General features: G+C 47.6%; 1 protein-coding gene across 1 annotated transcript in view; it reads right to left on the reverse strand.

Annotated features, from left to right (window-relative positions):
* The window catches only part of atrnl1a (attractin-like 1a), a 76,077-nt gene extending 53,900 nt beyond the window's left edge, over positions 1–22,177 (reverse strand). Inside the window, 3 exon segments of the mRNA XM_062566560.1 lie at positions 499–612; positions 1,680–1,763; positions 21,376–22,177. Coding sequence (XP_062422544.1) covers positions 499–612; positions 1,680–1,763; positions 21,376–21,602 — 425 coding nt within the window. The 5' untranslated portion in view covers positions 21,603–22,177.
* Positions 22,178–22,461: the final 284 nt, after the last annotated feature.

Here is a 22,461-nt window from a genome sequence, read left to right on the forward strand (position 1 = left end):
AATGCTCCGCAGGTCTAAGGCTTTGTATATATAAATGCCAGATAATCTTCCCTTGGTTGGAAAAGACCAAATTAGATATTTCATATCCTGAACTCTCAACAGGAGATAACCCTCTATTGAGCAGAACTGAAAGCTGGAGGTTGTTAAATTATTGTGGCATTGCTGTTTTTTTAATGAATTCTTGTCACATGAAAGAAGCCACCCACATGCTTGTAGATTGTTCTTTGGGGAGGGGGGGGGGATACAATGCATGCAATAAACCTCCAGAAACAAGTGGTTTTCCAGGGCTGATGTGAGAAATTGGAATATTTTCTTTCTATTATTGCAGCATCGTGGACCTATGGTAATCGCGAGGCCCTTTGTTTGCACTAAACGTGGATTCATTTGACTGCATAAGGGAGTAAATTGTTAGAGCTATTGAAGCTGTCATTTCCATATTCCCCCCCCCCCCATTGCCCCTCTCTCAGCTCTCCACTGTTCAGAATGGCGGGCGCTCACCTGAGGACGGCAATCAAAGGGGCGTAGATGGAGTCTCCGTCATAGACGTACATGTGGTCCCAGCTGCATTCGGTGGCGAAGTGATTGAAGCGCAGCCTGAGCACTGCGTTAGGACTGGGAGACCGGGATGAGGAGGAGACAGAACACCGTACAGATGGGTATGATGGAAGAAAAAAAAAAAATGAACTGAATTTAAAAACTGTTGGTTACCCATACGCTTCATTTCGTTCTCGCCAGTCATTGTGGTCTCCGAGACGTTGTGACGTCCCAATCAGGGTGTTTATATTGCAATTTCTAGTTTCATAACCTCCTAAAAAAAACACCATAAAGGGGGTGGAATGGTTTGTGTGACCCAGTGACCCCGTTGGAAAATAGATTATGGATGGTTCCAGAACTCAAAACCAGGATACTAGTGTGCATATAGTGAATAATGTACCGATATCTTACTATATATATATATATTTATACAACACAATGTTGACCTAATGGTGACACGCAAACTAGGAGTGAGGAGGGAGCCACAAATGAGTACGAGCGGATCCAGTTACACAACAACAAAGACGCTGTTGTTCTCTCAAAAAGCGGCACAACCTCAGAACTAGAGTGCCGTTACGTATCAGTAAGATATAGTAGATGGCGTAGATAAGTGTGTAATTATTGATAAACGGAGTAGAGACAAATGAACATGCAGGTATGGAACCATGCATTTTTGTAAGCCTTAGATGTATAGTGACCTTGAGTTGAGCTTTTGAGCTGCTGTTGGTGCAGAAAGGGAGCGAATTCATTCATTTTCAGTCCATGCTAATATGATAGGGAGAAAATGAACAGCTAAATGATACCAAACTGAATTATTCTTTGTGTATTATTAGATATTATTTTTATCCTGAGACGTCACATGTCACGACAAGTGGCAACACCAGCAGAATAAAATGTATCCCGTATTTCATATACATCCCTGAGGGCATTGCAGTGTGGTAATTGGGCCCAAAGCAATGAAGCACAATAACTACATACAAAGACAAACTGCTTCCAATTACGGAGTAACAAAAAAAAAAAAAAAAAAGCTCTCTTTATCCGCAGCGCTTCAGCTAGATACCATCACAGGTTTTACCCAAGCAGAACAAAGTAAGATGAATGATTATAGAGGAGGAGAGAAGAAGAAAAAAAACAGTCATACTTACTATCCTTCTATCAGCCAAGTGCACTTGGTCTTGTACTTGTAGTTTACTGGTCCATCTGTGAGAATGCCCGAGAGGTCTGTTAACCTAGAGGAAGATATACAGGGAGCCGGGGGGGGAGGAGGGGGGGTTCAGTCTGATAAGTGATGATAATAAAATGTCACATGATTCAAATGCAGCCTCGGTTCATAGAGCTTCTTCTCCAAATGTTATCTTATGACCTCGCTTGAGAAAACAAAAGGATGCGTTCAGACTGTAGCAGCATGTAAAAAGTAATGTTTGATATTCTGCAGCTATATCAAGTATCATACATTCAAGGCACTGCTGCTTCTTTATTCAAAGAGGCTGAAAGCAAGAAGCTAAAAACAAAAACAAAATGAATAGCACGGTCTCAATCAACTCAAAATTGAAAAATTGGCCAACCACGCAATAAAACATTGGAAAACTGGCATCCTTCACATTTTTGGAAAAAGGACATTGAATCAATTCAATTACAGCCTCTGCTACAGTACAAAGGTGCATCGGCTGATCCCAATGTGAGGTTCATATTGAGCTGTTTCAATGATTTTCTGCCCCCACTGCAATAATCCTGAATACTGATGTACTTATATCACTGATTGCTAGATCACTTCGAGATGATCGATGATGCTAATTGGATGTCTAATTAAACATCTGCGTGGAGCCTGTGTCAGTCAGTCAGTCTCTTGGTTTTGAATCAATAATATTAATACTAAAACAAAACGATTTGTGCACGCAATCGAAGAGAAGGCTTTTCTCTTCGAAAAAACAAAACAAGCGGCATATTACATTTTCACCAGCTCATCTTAACAAAACGCTCCTCCGTGAGGACTTTCCTCACAGCATCAGCTACTGTTCCATCACCGGCTGACAGAGAGCCAACGTCACACCTGCCGCATAGTCTGCATCCTGCACTCCAACCGAGTAGATCCCCTCGCCCTCGCCCAACATAGCCTACACGTTCTGTTACTTCAGGCCGATGCAGGTTCCTACGGTGGCCGAGAAGGTTCAGACAAATACAAAAGCAACAACACAACCGCAAACGCCACAACGCAACACGAACGCCACAACACAAAATACAAAAGCCACATCACAACCGCAAATGCCACAACACAACACAAACGCCGCAACACGAAAATACAAAAGCCACATCACAACCGCAAATGCCACAACGCAACACGAACGGCGCAACACAACACGAAAGCGAAAACGGAAGTAGCTGCCCACGGGAGCGAGCGTATTTTGGAGGAACGCCCACGGGAGCGAGCGTATTTTGGAGGAACGTGCCTGGTTCAAAAACCAGTAGGCACGTAACAACGGAGCTGGAGGATGCCAGATCGTTTAAGAAGTAAGTGAAACATGATTCCTTACTTTAACTGTAGCCGCAAGGAATCATGTTTCACTTACTTCTTAAACGATCTGGCATCCTCCAGCTCCGTTCCTCCAAAATACGCTCGCTCCCGTGGGCGTTCCTCCAAAGCTCGCTCCCGTGGGCAGCTACTTCCGTTTTCGCTTTCGTGTTGTGTTGCGCCGTTCGTGTTGCGTTGCGGCGTTCGTGTTGCGTTGTGGCATTTGCGGTTGTGATGTGGCTTTTGTATTTTGTGTTTTGGCGTTCGTGTTGTGTTGTGGCGTTTGCGTTTGTGTTGTTGCTTTTGTATTTGTCTGAACCTTCTCGGCCACCGTAGGTTCCCGATGTAGCTGAGATTCGGCCTCACTGTCCGTACTGTAGAACGAACGCATCCATGAAATACATTAGTAGCATGGTGGTGATAACAAGTAGGTCACACGGAGCCCCGACGGAAGGAAGCACTGACGGCAGAATAACAACATCCCTCCGAGCAGATGAAACATCAAGTCGCACGCATGTCAAGGTAGTATAGTGGATGCCGCTGTTGCCATGGCGACCCCAACCTGACATATTCATGTGGCAATTGAAATAATCGCGTTGTTGGCTTGAGTTCAAGTGTGTGTGTGTGTGTGTGTGTGTGTGTGTGTGTGTGTGTGGGTTGAACACCGGTCACACCTGTCAATCACTGTAATCCAATTCTTTAGCTGGATAGACGGAAAGGTTGAAAATGAAGACACACACACACACACACATTCAACGTAAGCATCACAGCCGCTGAAGATATCGTAGTGTGTGTGCGTGTGTGTGCGTGTGTGTGTGCGTCACTGAGGCCACACTGGCCCGCTGCCAGATCAGACAGGCAGTGAGAACAATAGAGAGTGAAACTAATTCTTATTGTGTCTTCTGGGTAAGGGGCCGTGTAATGAGATTTTTTTTTGTATTATTTAAACCCCAAACCACATTGTGGTTTAGGAAGTGGGGAAGGAGGGAGTTGGGGGGTGGGAGGGGGGGGGAGATGCTGAGGCAAGCTAAACCAAGGTAGAATAAAACACTAAGCAGACAAAAGATAAACGTATCGATGGATTCAAATGAGACGAAATGAAGCGAAGAGTGCGAGTTAAATCTGTTCTGCTGAGAATGAGGGAGTCACATTGAAGTGAAAGGTCAGGAAGCTGAACTTTGGCTTTCAAACGCTTCCGGGTGCAGAAACACGGCGTCGTCATCGTCGTCGTCCTTCAGCGCGAGAATCAGAGCGTCTGCTCCGCAGCGAGGGGGGGGGGGGGAGGGGCATCAGACAGATTGCAGCGCAGCCGGACGCGGCCACAGTAAACACTACAATCCTGCCAATAAAACACACACACACACACACACGCAGAGAGAACACAAAAACACACACACAGGATCGTGAGGTCGAAAATAGTTTAGGAAAAAAAAAGGTTCGGTCCCTTTGTCTCCTCTTTGGAGCCACTGCGCTCCTCGCTTGGATGGATACTTGAGGCAGAGGGGTCCTGGTGCACGTAGCACAGGCAGCTACAGGCAGCTAATCCCAGATTAGAAGACAAAGTGTCCCAGTCAGGACTCGTGGTGGTATGATGGCGTTGATGACGACGACGAAGAAAGCTTTTTTTTATTTTCATCTTTCTTCTTTGCTGAAGATGAGACACATGAATACTATAGAATCCTGGGATGGTTGTGTATGGAATATATTCTCTTTTTTACGTCTAATTAGAAATTCTAAACATAAACAAATGGAACGCATGGCTTTAATCTAAAACAACACCAAAAGAACCAAGAACCAAGCCACTAGGTACAATATGGCCTTTTCTGTACATTATGGACTGAATGATTCTCAAATGATCTCTGAATTAAGGGGCTTCTTAAATTTAAGAGGTATAAAAGGCTTTATCCCAGCAGAAAGGGGGCTAGCATGGGTTGGCGCGATGGGCTCATTATGCCAAAAGCCCATTAGTGAGATGACCCGTTACCATGGGAAACAAACGTCGCACTGAAAATACACAAAAAGGCATGAGCCGCCCTACTCTGCCGCTGATATTCTCCCCCTCGCACTGACCAATGTCACATGTCCTGCCGAAACCCAACCCAGCTGGCCGGGCCTCAGGCAGGATCACAAATATCACTTTGCAATAATAATCAGCCACGTACATCTTTTGTTCCAGGCATAGTTTCACAGAAAGATTTGCCTTTGGAGCGATGGGATATTTCAGACTGGTTTTGGGATATTGAGACATCAGGACAATTTGCCAAGTTGACGGCTAGAAAGCTTCCAGGGAATGTCAGTCCTGTATAATGTAAATTATATATGCAATGACATCAAAATGTGTATATACAATTTACCGTAGATTATTTTAAGGATCCGATCTTCTTTTTTTCTTTTATTCCCACCTGTCCTCGGCAGAAGGACGGATCACTTCCCCCATGGTGACACTGAGGGACAGTCCATTACGGAGCTGACACATTGGGACAAAATCACACCCAGACTCATTCGCATTGGGGGGGGATTGGGGGGGGAGGGGCAGCTGGAGACCTGCTCTGGCGCGTGGAGGACGCAGAGAAAGGACAACCTTTAACCTGAGTGCTTCCTGAGTGACGAGTAATCAGTCAAACTTCACTTCATGAAACGGAAGGCTCGGCTCTCTTGGTGAAGTGAAACCTCCGCGAGAGGCTCCGCCCCCCCCGTATGAAAACACGCGAAAGGTAGATCCCATTCACATTTTATGAGATAGCACCAACACCCCCCCCCATTAATCCCCACCCCCAAAATAGTCTGACATAGGAGAAGACACGCATAATTTATTTGCACACTTGCAGACATGAGCCACACACACACACACACACACACACGCTTGAGGTTAAAAAAAGATGACCAGAGACAGCAGACAGTCTAGGAGCTCACAGCATGAGGGCCACAACTTTTACAGATACCATGGGACTAAAACCAGGGTCCACACACACACACACACACACACGCGAGAGGACGATGGCGGCGGGGGGAGCGTGAGGTAAGACTCGGATGAGGAAGGAGAGAGTGAGGGAGCAGGGAGATAACACGGAGGGGATGAGCTGTGGAGGAAGAGAGTCCGGGCACCCTTTGAAATATTCATCTGCCGCGGGTGAATAATTGATGGCGTACAGAAGACAAGACGCATGAGGCCGAGACGGACAAATGGATGGAAAGAAAGCCAGGAGGGACGGAGACGCGTGTGTGCAGGTAATAAAAAAAGGTGCAAATCTCCCAATTTACGGCCTTCTAAAGAGCCACGATAAACGCCGACCTGGCGCTTGTTTAACGGCCAACTCGTGTCACAATAGACACCAAATGCAAACCTCTTCTTCCTCATAAACACAGGACACCTGGGGAGAATGAACTGTCCACTGAGGACAAACCTAGCAATTACACGCTTCTTCTCCTAAAATGTTAAGGGTGTTGACATTTACAAAAACTGGCGTGATAATGTCACAATCAATGTTTCTTTTACTTTCGCTACGCCAGCGAGCCGCGTGCGGCCGAAAACATCAATAAAACATTGTAGAAAAAATGGAATCAGAGAATTAAACACTCATGTCATTAAACATGAATGATTGCAAATGGATGAGGGGCCGACGGGCCCTCAGTCAGGTGACCGTTCGTTCTTCGGAGAAGCCACGACATCAACTTCGAACCAGTGAACTAAAGAACAGTTTGAAATATAAATCTACTTCAAAAGGAATATTTTGAGTTCCAACAGCCACCAGGAACCTTTGCCACAGCATGAAATGTAATTGCGTTGGTTTTTGGGGGCGGAGGCGGGACCAGAGGGTCTCTGACAGAATGACACCACCAGAGTTAAGTGGACTGTCCAAACCCCTAAAGGAACAAAGGAGGGAATTAATGAAGGAATCAGACTGACAGGTGAGTGGGGGTTTTTTTGTTTTTCAGGACGCACGACTAAAAACAGCCTTGTTGTATCGATTATCTCTCTCCTGCGCTACAACAAGACAGACATTCAGTAACCACTGCAGCCCCCCCCCTCCCTTAAACAAAGGCTTCCAGTGACATCGCCGTCAGCAACAACAAGACGTGCGTGATTGGGTCCAAATGGACCACGAGGAGCCGCACGCTCTCACATCGCACTACATCAGGAACCCGCCCAGTAGGGGAGGGAGGGATGCTCGCCAGTGACTTCACTTCGCAGCAATGTCCTCCCCCATGTGAAGAGACACACACACGCACACACACACACACACGTTTGAAAAAAATAAATAAGAGTTCATAAAAACTTCACAGGCTTGAAATCCCTCCAAGAATAATACCGCTCCCTGCTTATAAACAGTCTCAGATGACCATGTTCAGAAAATGAAGCTCGAGCTGTAAGATTCACAACTATGCGGCGAGAAGAAAACCTTACAGTCGAATCCGCCCACTTTCCACGGGGCCGGACTAAAGACGCCACAGTGGCCAATTAGCCTTCAAAGCCGACATCAAAGAGAAGGCGGACAGGCTGCAAACTGTGAGCGGGCTCATGTCTCGGCAGCTGATCGATTCAATAAAAGGCAAAAGACTGGGAGGAAAGGTTCCGCTGAGAAACAGGCCTCTCCTGTTCCATTCAGCATGAAGACATAGAGAGCCGATTTGAGTGAAAGTCCATTCATCGGCGGTGACACCAGCTCAGTGGACCGATTCACCGAACTGATGATCAATGATCCGACGTCGTCGAGGCAAAAGGGAAACATCGAGACGTATCGCGCGTCTTCAGGATTCGCCTTTCTGTGGAAATTCCCATGAGACGTCTGCGTCGCCATTCTGTCCAACTGCAAGTCCTCTGTACAGAGTGGTACAATTGTCAAGTGATGTCTTAACGCATTTGGTTGGGTTGAAAAACAAGTAGCCAATTATAATAAATAAGCATAGGATTGTGATTATCTGATATTGATCGCAGGCCATTGAACCGGATTAAAAATTGAATTGTGTTCAGAGAATCAATAAAATCTACTTTTGTGGAGTAATTAGCACGACATATAAAGTACAATTGGCATGATAACAAAGGCTAATGATGGGAAATACAATTCATCCCCAGGGGAACATGCATGTCTGTTTCGAGTGGCAACAGGTCCAGCAGTTGTCATGGCAACGTCACGGTGTGCAGAGAAAGTTGTAGGACCACCAGAGTCGTTGTCGACACCTCGTGTTGTCAGCTACGGACGGTACAGAGGTTTGAGATCTGGATCATTTCATCGCTCAGCTTCCTCTGTAGAATCCATCCTCTGGAGACCTCCACAGGCCAAACTAAAAGGTTCCATCACAACAATTTACAGCCGGTGCACAGATCACAGGACGTCCACTGCATGCTCTAAAAACTCATTCTGAGTATCCATCCAGTGGTTTTGATCTTCCGAATACATTGGGAATGAATGAATAATTGCTCATTTGAATTCTGCCCGGGTATTTGCAAATATCAAAGTGGAAGAAAGTTACACCCTGCCATGGTGGGATTTTTAGGAGGTGCCGCCCGGAGCGGATGAAAATCCAACATTTCAAAACCTCAAACACACATCTTCGCGGTTCAATCGCCGCGCGTTGCCCTCTGGGAAATCACGACTTACGAGTCACAAGAAAAAGCTGCTAAGCCGACCTTCAAGGCCCAATTTTAAAACTGATAAATATCGTCTCAGACAAACAGACAACGAGACAGAGGACACGCACAGCTGTCCACAAGCTGATTGGACACACGAGGGAACAATTAGGGACAACGGAGACACATTATTAAGGGAAGACAACACTGTGACAGTGCTGTCAGTATAAGGGACAACCGACATGGCCACCAAGAGACATTTGTCCCCCGTCTGTCACGCATGGTTTTTGGTTTGACCAGGTGTGCAATATTCAACGTGTTTGACACATTAAATACAATTAAATAGATGATTTATCTTAAGAGGTTGTGGAGATAAACTCATGATTTGAACCCTTCTACGTTTCACTGTAATTTTATTGTAATAAATGATGACTGTAATTTACTGTGATAAAAAAGAATACACAATTTACTGTAATAATAAATAAACAGGGACTGAGTTGCCATCACTTAAATGAGTACAGCTCAGGGACGGTCGAGTCAGGCTCCCGTCTGACGCCGTCTCGCTTTGACCTTGCTGGGCTTATACGCCGTCCTTTCAATAATCCAGTATCGTCTGCCCCGGACAAATGGATTTATTGAGATTTTTTTTTTAGCAATCCGAGTTATTATTACAAATGGCAGTGTGATTTTCCTGCTTTGGGGGGGGGCCGAGTTTGTGCGTTAACGTTACGTGTCGTCAGCATATTACTTAATGATTAGGACACGCAGACAGATCCCACTTCAGGGAACATTCACGGCAACATTTTCACGGCCTTTTGTCCGTTTTAACGAATCTCAGGCTCACATCCCCAGAGGGCACGGTTTGAAGAACGTACCCCACGACCACCTCTGAGCTCCACGTCTCCACGGCTGCGTCTCACAAACGCACAAACGCACATCACATCGCGCTGCCGGCCCTTTATTCGGTTCCCAAATTCCACGGCATTTAGGTCACTGCGTTGGGTTCAAACAGCCGCCTGATAAAAACACTAAGTGATATTATCGCTGACACCTCTCCAACGCGCTGCAGGAGGGGGGGGGTCACTGAAGATAGCAGCAGAAGTACGTGAAGCCCCGGAGAACCCGGCGGCCCGGAGATGAAGGCTGCATTGTTCACACCGTCGAGCACTCGCTCACACACACACACACACACACACACACACACACACACACACACACACACAAGGGGTGCAAAGGCCAATAGTTGAGGTTGAGAGATGTGTGTGTGTGTGTGTGAGTGTGTGTCGAGGGAGCGCAGAAGGTGGAGATGAATGGCCAACAATTGAATAACCTTGACCTTCTCTGCAGATATCCTTTATTAAAAAATCATGAAAAGCCTTTCTACCGGGAATAACGGGAGGCGAGTGCCAGTGTGTGAGGGCTCATGATTGATGCTACTAGGTCTCTATCACCTACGGTGGAGTCACGGTCCAATGACTTTCACACCGCCGCATCATCATTCATTCATCGCCGAGCCAGCCCCCCCATTCCCCCCCCCCTACACACCCTCTCCAACATACACACTCACCCCCCCTTCATAGGCATCCTCAAATAAGGTCAACACCGTGCTAATAGCAACATGGCACGTAGAACAGAGTCACCTGGAAAAGAGGAGACAGTAAAAACGAGGTAAAGGAGAAGAGGAAGAAAAAAGGAGGAGAGGCAGAACCATGAAAAGAGGGAGACCCAATTAGCGCTGCCACTGGTCCTGTTTGTCCGTGTGCTTGTGGTCCGTGCACGGAGGGGGACGGCTGTTTGTGTCCCGTGTGAAACCTCAAGTCAACATGCGTTCATTTATGACCAAAAATAAAATAAAAATATAAATAACATAAAGCAAACTGGGAGATTTTTACCCAACCGGCTGTTTTGTTGCAATTGTTGTTACACCTGCAACTGGATACGTTTCCCTCTAAACCTGTTTGAGACTGAAGACAAGAAAGGAAACCAAAAAACCGGGAACGAAAGAGACAAAATAAGTGAAGAGAGGAGAGAGAGGAGACATATCACACACACACACACACACACACACACACACACACAGCCGGCTGCATATCGATGTGAACATCCATACACATGAGGTGACTTTGCTTTACCCATCTGCCTCTGAAGGATATGAAAGTCATATTTGAATAATCTGCCTCTCGTGTTTGAGCAAACAGAGCCAGCGTTCCTCGGGTTCCTCAGCAGGCTTTGACCTGGAGAACACAGGTCTCCTAAATGGCTCCACACACTCCAAAGGTTAATGGATTTCATGAGTCAGTCTATGACAGTCTATGCCCAGAGGTTCATAACCTTGAGAGAAAAAATACCCAAAACGTGATGGTGAATCTGCATAAATGTAAAGAAGGCAACGTCTTTATTGGAAATTCATTATCATCTAAAATCATTCCCTAAATGAACTCATTACTGATGCTAGTCGCCGTGGTTACCGTAACAAACAGCAGGCAGTGGAGCGATGGCGTCGGCTCCCTCATTACCCGACTCCCTCTCCTTTGCTTCGGTCATAACCGCCGTGGCTGTGAGCAGCTGACGCTTTGCTCCAACAGATGACGGGGTCATTTGTCTTCTTCTTCTCCTCCTCCTCCTCCTCCTCAGAGAAACCACACAATTCAGCTGGAATGGAGAGTTTAATTCTTTTTTGTTGGTTTACAACCCGACTGCTCGCGTATCTCGACCCCTTTCAGTCGCTTCAGTGAGAGCGCAATCGAATGCAATTATTCTTCCACTTGCTGAGTGACCTTCATCCAAACCTCGACCCCCCCCAATAAATCAGCGAAGGAAGCTATAATTTGATCCATTTGGCACGATGGGTTCCTTCACCTGAGTGCAGGATCAGAATAATCCTCCCACCACAGATTGTGGCACAGAATGGAAACGTGCATCAATCACGCCGACATAAGCCCAATGAAAATAAAACGCCGTGGTTCTGATGTGACACGCGAGGCGAAGATTTGTCAGCTCGGCTGCACAGTATTAATCACTCACAGAGCAATCTGCTCCTCTGACAGATCTTCCACACAGTCCGTTTGTTGTTGTTGTTGTTGTTGTGAATCCTCGGCTGATCCCTAAACTCGAGTGGATGAAGTCAACGCGGGCCGTACTCTCTTCTTCTTCTTCTTCTTCTGAGTCCCCTCGACGCACATTCGTCACCACAGACGCGCACGTGTGCAGAAATAGAGCCGTTATTACAGCCTGACAACGGGCCGCTGTATTATTACAGAGCTTCAACTAGGCCCTGCCAGGCCGCGGGCTGATTATACACCAGCAGGGGTGTATGTGTGTGTGTGTGTGTGTGTGTGTGTGTGTGTGTGTGTGTGTGTGTGTGTGTGTTTCTGCCCCTATGGTGAGCCCCATCACATGTGGTCTGCATTAAAACGCACTACTATGAGTTATGGGGCTGCAAAGCGTTGCCATGCCGATGGAAATCACTATCCCATGTTGTCAGCCTCGCCGTCGTAATATGGGATGGCTTCACACACACACACACACACACACACACACACACACACACACACACACACACACACACACACACACACACACACACACACTAAGCCGTGAGTAAAATACTCGTACGTCAAAGCTGACACGTTAACACGCTCAAACATAAAGAAAACGCAATATGGGGGTGCGAATAAAGAGGCGAGGCGGAGACGGCGTACAGGGGGGGGGGGGGAGGAGCCGAGAAGACGAAGAGTGCTAATTCCCTTCTTCCGCTCCGTTCGCCTCGTTTCGGCGCATTGAGACGGCGGCGGACGGCGGACAAAGGGAGCGAGGGGGATTGGGCGGGGCGCCGTGGCCACTGAGGCGATTCCCGGGCCATCGGCATCCGCCCGGCCCCCCCGGGGGGGAGGGAGGGGAGCGCCTCTGGCATAACAGTAAGATGGATGAGGCGTCAGGTGATCCCGGCTACGGGAGGTCGGGGGGGGGACAGTTGTGTCCACAACGCTCCACCACGAAGGCCCCCCCGGGTCAAGCAGCACTTAACAGGCGCACTGCGGGAAACGGGGGGGGGGGGGGGGGGGGCCTTCGTCTGGTGCTCAGACATCGGTCAAGGTTAATGGACAACGGGGTTTTCCTCCCAAAGAACACGTTCCGCTTTGTAAACCCTGAGGGACATTTCATCTGGTGCAGCCGTGAGGGACGTGGAGCCCCCACCAAGCAGCTAACTGGGATGCTGCAGCACTCTGTGGCGTGCTTTGTTTGAATGAGAGCCGGCTGTAGAATCACCCTCACTGTCCTCTGTCAACCGCTGGAATGCCAAACTTCAAATAACAATTCATTTGAAAGCAACTGACCCGGAGACTTTGTTTCCTGTGCCATTTCTTACTTTTATTTCTTACTAACGTCAAATGCACGTGAGCCAACGGGATGTTTTGACTGGACCAAAACGCCGCGTGCAACAGACAGAAGCACCAGACTAACGTGGAACTGTGCAGGACTTTCTCTCTCTCTCTCCCTCTCTCCCTCTCTCCCTCCCTCCCTCCCTCCCACAAACGCACCTCGCCAAGTTGTAATTACAGCCTGACAGTTGTAGGCCTCCACCGACAAGTCAAGGTGCCGTTTACTTCCATTTCTGTACCAACACATACTCGCTCCTCGTTAAATACCACAGCTTCGTTAGTGGCCCTGCGCCTCTGACGCCGTTGGTTTTTTTTCGTGAGAACGGGGGGGGGGGGGGGGGGGGATGGGTGTGAAGTGCAACGAAGCGCTGCGGCGACGCGTTTAATGGCTGTAACTACTCTGGACTCCACGGGTCCTGGCGTGGCGGCCAAAGGAGTGCGCTTTGTGAGGTCACAGCGACCTCGACCGCTTCATCTTTGCATCCAAAGGGGGCCGTTTCATCTAAAAGGGCCGAATGTGAGGTCACGGCGACCTTTGACCACCAAAAGGTTTGTTTTTCAAAGTCAAATTCAAAGCCGCTAGATCCCGGGACCATGCCGCGATGGAAGACGTGTGCCTGGGTCATTGTGAGTGCAGCATGAAAGTTACAAGAGAACATGGGCAAACAACCCAGACATGAACACAAACACGGACTCACACACTCTCACACACACACACACACACACACACACACACGGCGGAGCCAGCACATGCTTCGGTGATGAAATCATTTGTGAGAAAACACATTTTAGGAGCGAGACGCTTCGCTGGGTGGAGCGCAGGAAAAGCAAGCATGTGTGTGTGTGTGTGTGTGTGTGTGTGTGTGTGTGTGTGTGTGTGTTCCCGTATTGGTGGATCCGTTGGGACGGATGAGGAGACGAGGAGTGAAAGAAACAGAGGGGGGGGGGGGGTCTGAACCCGAGGAGACACTCCCTGCCAAGAAAATAACTCCGGCTTCAGCAGAGGATCATCTCCACTTAGTCAGCAATCAAGTCCTGACCACACAAACACACACACACACGCACACACGCACACACACACACACACACACACACACACACACACACGCATGTGTTTGCTGCTGAGAAACTCTTCAGGTTGAACCGAAGCACGCACAAAGCCTGGCGTTGCAATGCGGAGGGTTGCGTGAAGATGGTGTTGTGTGACGGCCGCGCGGCGTCGTAGGTTGAACACAGTGACTGACAGTGACTTTTTGGGATTAGCGGGTGAAAAGCAGCACACAGGTGTGTGTAGCCGTTTCCCCAATTCTTGGCCTGCATTCATTCCTTTTCCCCAAAAGGGGAGACCTTTAGAAAAGGGGCTCAGAGGGACTGAGTGTCCAGATGGTAATGAGGCCAAATGTAGACAACTCAGAGACATTAATAAGAACAAAAGGACACTGGCCGCTGTATGATGCTCCACTTGCTGTTACAAACAGAAGCAATATGGAATTCTTCCTTCACAACTCCCCCGTTTGCATTGCTCCTCTCTTTTTTTCCAAGGTACCATTTTCTCTCATTCTTGAAAAGACATCAACAAAAGTATATTATATTCAAAAGTGAATAAAAAGGAAGCCCTCTAGTTCTACTCAATTAGTGGCAGTAACTTTTGCTCAATTCCTGTTAAATATCTCAGAATTCATTGTCTCCAGAGGGCGATTCCTCTGTATCGTCTGGACCTTCAGCATCTTTATGGGTCACAACCTCTCATTTTCAGAGGTTTCCAATAGTTTCTGAAACACTGCATAGCAAAACGATCCACGCGATGGAGGGGTAAGGGTGGTGTTGGGCTGCACCGAGTCCACGGGGGCGGATCCCAAGTCACATGACATTTGGTATGAACAGTCATGGTCCCCGGAGGACTGACCTCATTAATTGTGTTGATCTCATGCCATCTAGCACGACGCTTACATAATACCTCAAAAACAAGCGATGAATTTAGAGGGTAATCCTTCCGGATGCTTCTGGGGCCCAAGTGTCTGTCATGCTGCCATTTTGATTAAGACTTGATTAGGAGTTGTGTTGCAGTTGACCTTAATGAACTGAAAAACATTGTGAAAAGGGTAAAACACTCTGAGACAAAGTGACACGACCACTCAGAGACCTCCTTTAGGATCTATTTTAATCCAAATAGGACAATCATTTATTTCATGAATATTATGCTGTATTTAGGAAGACTGGAAACTGGTAATTGAGTCGGTAAACTCATGTTTACTGAGGTCAAATATCAGGTGGGTAGAGTCATATTTCCATAGCCTTCTATACAATCAGAGGTCTTTAGGTCATTTTACATTAATGTAAATTGGCGAGTTAAAGCATCGTGGTTACAGCTGATTGTGTTGCAGGTAATGCGGTGCCAACGGGACGCACTGATGATGATGATGTCATGACAACCTTGAAAAAAATGCCTATTATGTATTTTATATTTTCAGTACAAACTGCAGCATTACGCAGTCACCTGGGACCAATAACGCTGCGTCACAACTTTGCATGTTGAAACTGCTCATTTGTCCACTGCACAGGCGATGGTCGGCATGTCTTGGGATGAACTAAGTCTCTCTCTCTCTGGCGTCTTGGGTACTTTGGCAGCATTGGAACCAACGGCACCACTGGAGCCTCAGGGAGGAGCGGAGAGGGTTTTGATTCAAGTGACGCACCCACCAATCCAACTGTGTGTGTGTGTGTGTGTGTGTGTGTGTGGTTGTGCGTTGCCCTTGCTTTTGCTATCATCATAGCAGGATTAACACACACTGGACAGATGGCCGTCCCATGCAGCACCCCCCCCCCCACTCCCCAAACGCTCACATGCTTTCTCAGATACACAAACACACAAATACAGCCCACAACTCATGCTCACTGCAACTTCAGTTCACAAGCTGTGTCATCATCTCTGCATGCTGCCTGGGGCTTAAACACACGCACACACACACACACAGAGACACACACACAGAGACACACACACACACAGAGACACACAGGGCTGTGTAGATGACTCGGATGTCAGGAAAGCACTCTATTCTGTCTCCAGCCCGACTACACTGGGGTGCTTTTGCCCTCCAATGGTTTCCTCCTTTAATCACCAGGCCCCACAGAGACACTCAGCGTCCTGCTGCATGTGTACTTGTAAATGTGATTTACTGCGTAATGATGCATTACGTTTACTGCATAACGTAATGACTCCGTTTCTGGATGATGTACAGTATCATAGAGCGAGAGACTTGTGTGGTGCCAGTCGTTTGGTTATGATCTGGATCGGGTCCTAATTGGAGGATTCCATACAAAGCGCATGTAAGAACAAAGCCAGGCCTCGCTGATAGGGGCAGAAATATGTTTAAAGAATATTAAATTGTACGGTGTAAAAGTGATCTCCCCCAATGTCGACAGGGCGGCTCATCCAAAGCCATCAAAGCTCCAGAAAAATCCCATTCAGCCCTCAGATCTGAGCACAAAACATTTTCACTGCACTTGATTACTGTGCAATGTATTTGCATATCGTCATTTCTACCTTTTTTTTTTTAATGAACGCCATGTGGTCCCACCTGATGAAAGCATTAAACCACTTCACGCACCCTGCTGCTCTATCAACACTTGGGAGACGTTTTGACAGACGGATCCAGTTCCCAATCGGGGGAATGTAGCTTAATGGCCATTTGGCTAAACAGCATGAACATACTTAAAGCCTAAATATGCTGAGAGGACCCACTGTGTCCAGACTTCTTAAATCAGAGAATCTTGAATTCCTAATCAATAAAATCGGAAGCCTCATAATATTCATGGAGGTTTGGGGAGCTGAAGACGACGTTGTGTAATAGGATTCTTTTGCGCTTACCGTTAGTGGACAGATTAAACTAGACATGTACTGCGGGGGGGTGGGGTGGGGGGGAGGGGCGATCCAACTTTTATCCCATTTTGGAAATAAAATGAGCGTTTCTACGTATTTACGTGGAGTAGATTATCCCCTGGAAGCCTTCTGACTCACGTTAAGAAGTGGTCCGTTCTTAAATCTCGTCGTGGGAAAACGCAGACGAGCGGAACGGACACTCGCCGCCAAATGGCCGCGGCACCAAAGGGTTCTGCACCGGTTCCACTTCTACGTCGCGGGGCTTCGTCTGAACTCCGGGAGTCCTTGGTCGGTTGTGATGGACGCATCCCCCCCCCCTCTGCACACGCAGCGATGCACAGCGGCGCAAATCCCATCCGTTCCTCCGTCTTCCAGCAATTAGGATTCCAGGACTTCTTCCTGCATCCCCGCCGCCACATATAATGAGTCCGAGTGTTTGATCAGCGCGGGTTCATTACGCCGTGGCCTGCAGCGCTTTTTGGCTGCCTGCACGAAAAGGAGGGAGATAAATGCGGCGAAACCTTCGGCGTCCAGCGTTGGTCGGGTTGAGGAGGACGAGGTCCGCGGGCGTCTCTGTGCTTCCCGTCCGAGGTCAATCAAGGGCAAACCCGGTCTGATGAGAAGCTTCTACCTCAAGGCGTCCCTCCAGCAGAGGGAACGTGTGCTTACTTAAATTACAAAAACAAGAAAGGAGAAAGAAAGAACTTGCTTTCCAAATGCTTTGCTTGAGTTATGCTGCTGAGGAGGAACTTCATTTGGAGTCAATTCTTACTTCTAAAAATCTCTTAAAAAAAGGTTTAATTGCAGTAAAAGGGACGATTTCATCACATTAGATTATAAAGTGTTATTTTAACACCACAGACAGGAATCGACATCCTGTCTCCTACAAACAGTCGGGGCTGGTTTCCTTCACATCTTCCCCTGAAAAAAGCTCTTCTCATTGATAAATATACTGTAAATGTATAGTTCCCGACGACCAGCAGGCTGTGCGCGGTCCTTCTGACCTCTTTAGCCTCTTGAAGCAGATTTGCTTGGGTCTGACCCATTTTGACTTTGCGGGCGTCACGTGCAAAACGCAGAGCTCCGCCTCCGCCCGTCGGGGGGGGGGGGGGGCAGCGTGATCCGGGATGAGCGATGGAGCCCAGGCCTCCGTGAAGATGTGGGCTCAACAGTCAGCGACCTCCTGCTGCCTTCATCCTTCTTGTTCCTGTCAGAGCGCCAGCAGGAGGAGGCCGCCTAGGGGAGTGGTTTCAGGTCCTAGCGGGTTAGCTTAGCCTCTCTCTGCTCTCTTTTTTTCCCCCACTTTTCTTGTAGTTTACAATCCAGATTACCTAAAATGGTTTGGGGATGCTGTTCAGTCCCCTCACATCTGGTTCAAACCAGCCCGGGGATGCTTGCTTTTTGTGAGAGTTGCGTGTGTGTGTGTGTGTGTGTGTGTGTCGGGAACAAGCAAGACGTCATTTAGTCTGAACAAAGACAAAAAAAAAAAAAAAAAAATCAAATCAAAGTGAGGACACAATGAGAAAACAGAGTCTGACTTCACACCAACAAACACAGAGCACCAAGAGACAAGCAGAATCCATTCTCTATTTGTTTTTTATTGGATCTGTCTGTGTGTGTGTGTGTGTGTGTCCATGCACACTGCAATCCAGGGAGGGTTTAGTATTGACTATATTCAAGGCTGAGCTGTGATATTGAAGCACGGGTCCTCTCCTCTGCTCCATCGCTCTCCGCTCCGTCCTCGCCACACAAACAGCTGATGCAGCCCGGGAAGCCTTTTGATAACACGGGTATCGAGGCGGCAGTGAGCTCCGCAATATTGGTTTTCCACCATAGGGGGGGGGGGGGGGGGGGAAGATTCATCGCCCTCACAATCCCCCAAAACAACCTGCAGTACATGTTTATTTTTTTACAGATGGATTACTGCGTGGTTTATAATAAACCGAGCTTAATGCAAGAAAAAAAAAAAAAGGCGTGTTTTTGTGAAATGGAGAGAAAGGACAGAATGCATCTGCTCACAGCCAGAAACCGCTTGGTTTTACTTGAACACCACCCATATGTTCGGGGCTCCATCCGTATACCAAACACGGACGCCGTAACGGGGGGGGGGGGGGGTCGGCCTCGCTGCCAATGGCCTCCGGTGGCCAACCGCAGCGAAGCCTCAAAAGTAGGCCAACGCCGTAATATAAATTTAAAAAAAAAAATTAAAAACTGGAGCGTAAAACCGTGGACGGGACACCTTGGACTGCAGACAAGGTCAAAGCCTGTGCCGAGCCCAGATAAGCCGGCTCTGCGCCGCGCCGCTATCTTAACCTTTGGTTCTACGGGGAGGGAGACACGGCGACGACTGATGGGATGGACGGTAGAGAAGAGGAAGACTCTCATGATGGCGAAGCAAGGGTTTAAAAGGAGCCGTGTTTGCCATTCTGGACTCTGGATATAAAGCAGCCAACGGCTATTATGTAGAGATACGGCGAAGTGGCCGCTGCGGTGACCTCCCGCCGCCCCTGGCGACGCTCAACCTTCAACCGCAGATGAGCCCCATTCGCTTCATCTCGGCGAATCACAACGGATCGAAGCGGAAATAAGCGAGGCCGTTGGCCGGATCCATGGAACCAAGTGTCGTCGAGTTAAAAAAAACAAAAAAACAACAACTTTTCCCCCCTTTTTCCTTTCGAGTCGCTGTGCTCGCGCCCCGTCCGCACGGAGGAAGTGATGCGAAATGCAATATCCCGTCTTTGAAAATGAGCGGATGGCCCTCGAGACGATTCTCCAGCCAATCGATAGAATGCGTCCAGGTTTAGATTTGAGCCAACTGCTATTCTACTCTGACAGATCTAAATGTCCCAGGGTGTGTGTGTGTGTGTGTGTGAGGACTACTCTGTATCTGTGGACACAAACAAGGCTGTTAAAGCAGAGAAGCCTGTCCCTCCGCCATGTTGTGTGTCTTTTGTGTGTTTTCTGTCCCTCAGCTCTAACAACGAGCGCATCGACTGGAGAAAAGATCGATTCCATTCCCCAGAGAGAAAGTGGCAGACTTAAACTCCATCGTCTCCTCTTCCATATTTGTGAGGTTAAAGCGGCAGGTGATTGTCGAAAAGGTAATGACGGCCCCTTTGGAGGGTATGGAGGGTGATTAATGCCACAGAGAAAGAAGAAAGGTGGGGCAGGTGATTGGTTTGTTATGGATATTATCTCTGATTAGCTATTTTTAAAAATTAGCTTACATTTTCCCTGCAAATTTCTTTTTCATTTACTTAAATTATTGCATACCTATCAAAACGCAGCGCGTTCCGTGCTGCCCAAATATAAAAATGTTTGTAAGTAACCCTTCCAAATGAGACGTTGTTGGTTCTGCAGGGATAGCCTGGCCTACACGTCATCTTATTACACACTCTTGTCGATTTCTGCATAAATCACAATATCATTCTTTTGGTTTTTCAGTCGAAATAATAATGATACAAAAATGTTCATCCGCCTCACAATCTGTTATAGTGAAGCCCCTGTTGTGCAATGTTTATCTCTGAATATTTTATGAGCAAGAAAAGTGAAGCCGAAAAAAGAAAAGTCAAGCACATCTGTGTCCGTTGCGATATGTGTGACGCTGTGTGCTCATGTACTCAGACACTTCTTCCTCCAAGTGAGGAAACTGAATCTTCACAATTGGAAAACTACAATTTTGTGTACTTTCTTTTTTTCTTTCACTAAAGCGTGTGAAATGCAAGAGAGACAATGGAAATTACCAACGTTTTCCATATAGACATTTAAGGTGTGTTGATTGGATTCACGGTGAAAACATTCCACCTTAATTAAAAAGCTGCACGTCTCAGGAGACGTCGGGGTCAAGTTCATACAGTTTATTTAAATCCTGGTTTATCTTTAAAGAGCAGCTGCATTCTAAGGCTGTTTGTTGTACTCAAGTGAGTGGCAGCTCGCTGCATTCAAATGACATGTTGTCGTATTTAGAAATGTGTTTTGCGCTCACTGGTTTGAACCGGATTCACCTACTACTTATGCCCACATTGTATTCACCCGTGACCCTCGCATGTACATGTGTGATTCATACATGTTGCTTTTGATGCACACGGGGAAACATAAAGAGTCAGGTGTAAGCCACTCGATCCCAGGGGTTGCTGTGGCATTAATCACTCCTCATACATTGTGGAGGGAGAGCCAGGTAGCATCCAAAGGGCTTCACTTGACCCAGGACAAAGACACAGATGAATCTAGTCAGCTACACACGTTCATTGAACAAAGTCAAACTGGTTATTTGCCACATCTAATCATGTAAATGTGTCATAGCCTCCTAAAAAATCCAAATTAAACTGATAATACAGACATCCAAAAGGAGCATTAAGAAGTCTTAGTGACTTAGTGTTACATTCTTTCACCACTAGGTTATAATACATGAAGTTGTATGCATTCACACTAGGGCCTCAACACAAACACAGAGACAAATACCAACCCGACAGGTCAGAGGTCACGTCCACGCACAACTTACTTGAACCTCCCCTGGCAGTGCTGGCAGCGATCCCCGACCCACCCGTGGTCGCATGCGCAGCTCCCGTCGATGCACTTCCCGGAGGGACAGTCCGCCTCGCAGGACTTGGAGGAGGCTTCCGCGTGAAGCACGAGATGCAGCATCGCGAGGACTCCCAGGTACGCGATGGAGACGCTCCTCCCGGCCGCCGTCCAGGTGCACGGGTGCATCCCCGCGTGATCCTCCATGGTGGACGCCAAAAGGTCTTTTTTTTTTTTTTTTTAAATGGAGAAGGCTGCAGCCCTCCCGGGACAGAATAAAAAAAAACGAAGACGAGCGGTCACCTTTGGCGCTGTGAGGTATTGGACCTGTGACGGGGAGGTGGGGGGGGGACGATTTGACGGCGTGGAAAGAAGCGTCCGGGGACCGGAAACTTTGCTGCAGTTTGGACCCTTAACAAAAAGAAAAAAAAAAAAAACAATTCCAACCGTAGTAGCACCGCGAACACAAAAACCCACTGTCACGCGCTCCGCGGCGCGTGCCCGCCCAACAAGTCTCCCAGATAACTTCCACTGTGGATCCCGACGTGGACACCGTGACCGGATGATGCAAAACGGCAAAAAGAAAGAAAGAGACGCTGTAATCCCCGAAGATGAAGATAACCACAAAATCACGGAGCTGCTTCGCTTCGCTTCTCGCCTCCTCCTTCTCCTTCTCCTTCTCCTTCTCCTCCACCAGCTCGCTGGATGTGTTCTCCTCCCGCACAAAGGCGCGTGCTCTCAGGATGCGGCAGGCGCAGCTCTAGCGGAGCTCTCTGCGCTCGCGCTGCCGCTCCACAGCTGGTTGGGTGACGGGGGGAGGGGGCGTGGTTAAAGGGGCCGTGCCGGGTAAACGTCACCCTCAAAGAAAAGGCAGCGTGTAGATTATATATTTATATAACTTTGAAATAAATTACATGTGTATATGAACAGTATATACACACATATGCACAGTATATGCTGTACAAATATACATATCATTTACTCCAAGGGTAGCATATAATATATATATATATATATATATATATATATAATTTCATGTATAGCGATAGAGAGAATTGACTTAAGA

The sequence above is a fragment of the Pungitius pungitius genome, chromosome 13, assembly GCF_949316345.1.
Source record: "Pungitius pungitius chromosome 13, fPunPun2.1, whole genome shotgun sequence".
NCBI lineage: Eukaryota > Metazoa > Chordata > Actinopteri > Perciformes > Gasterosteidae > Pungitius > Pungitius pungitius.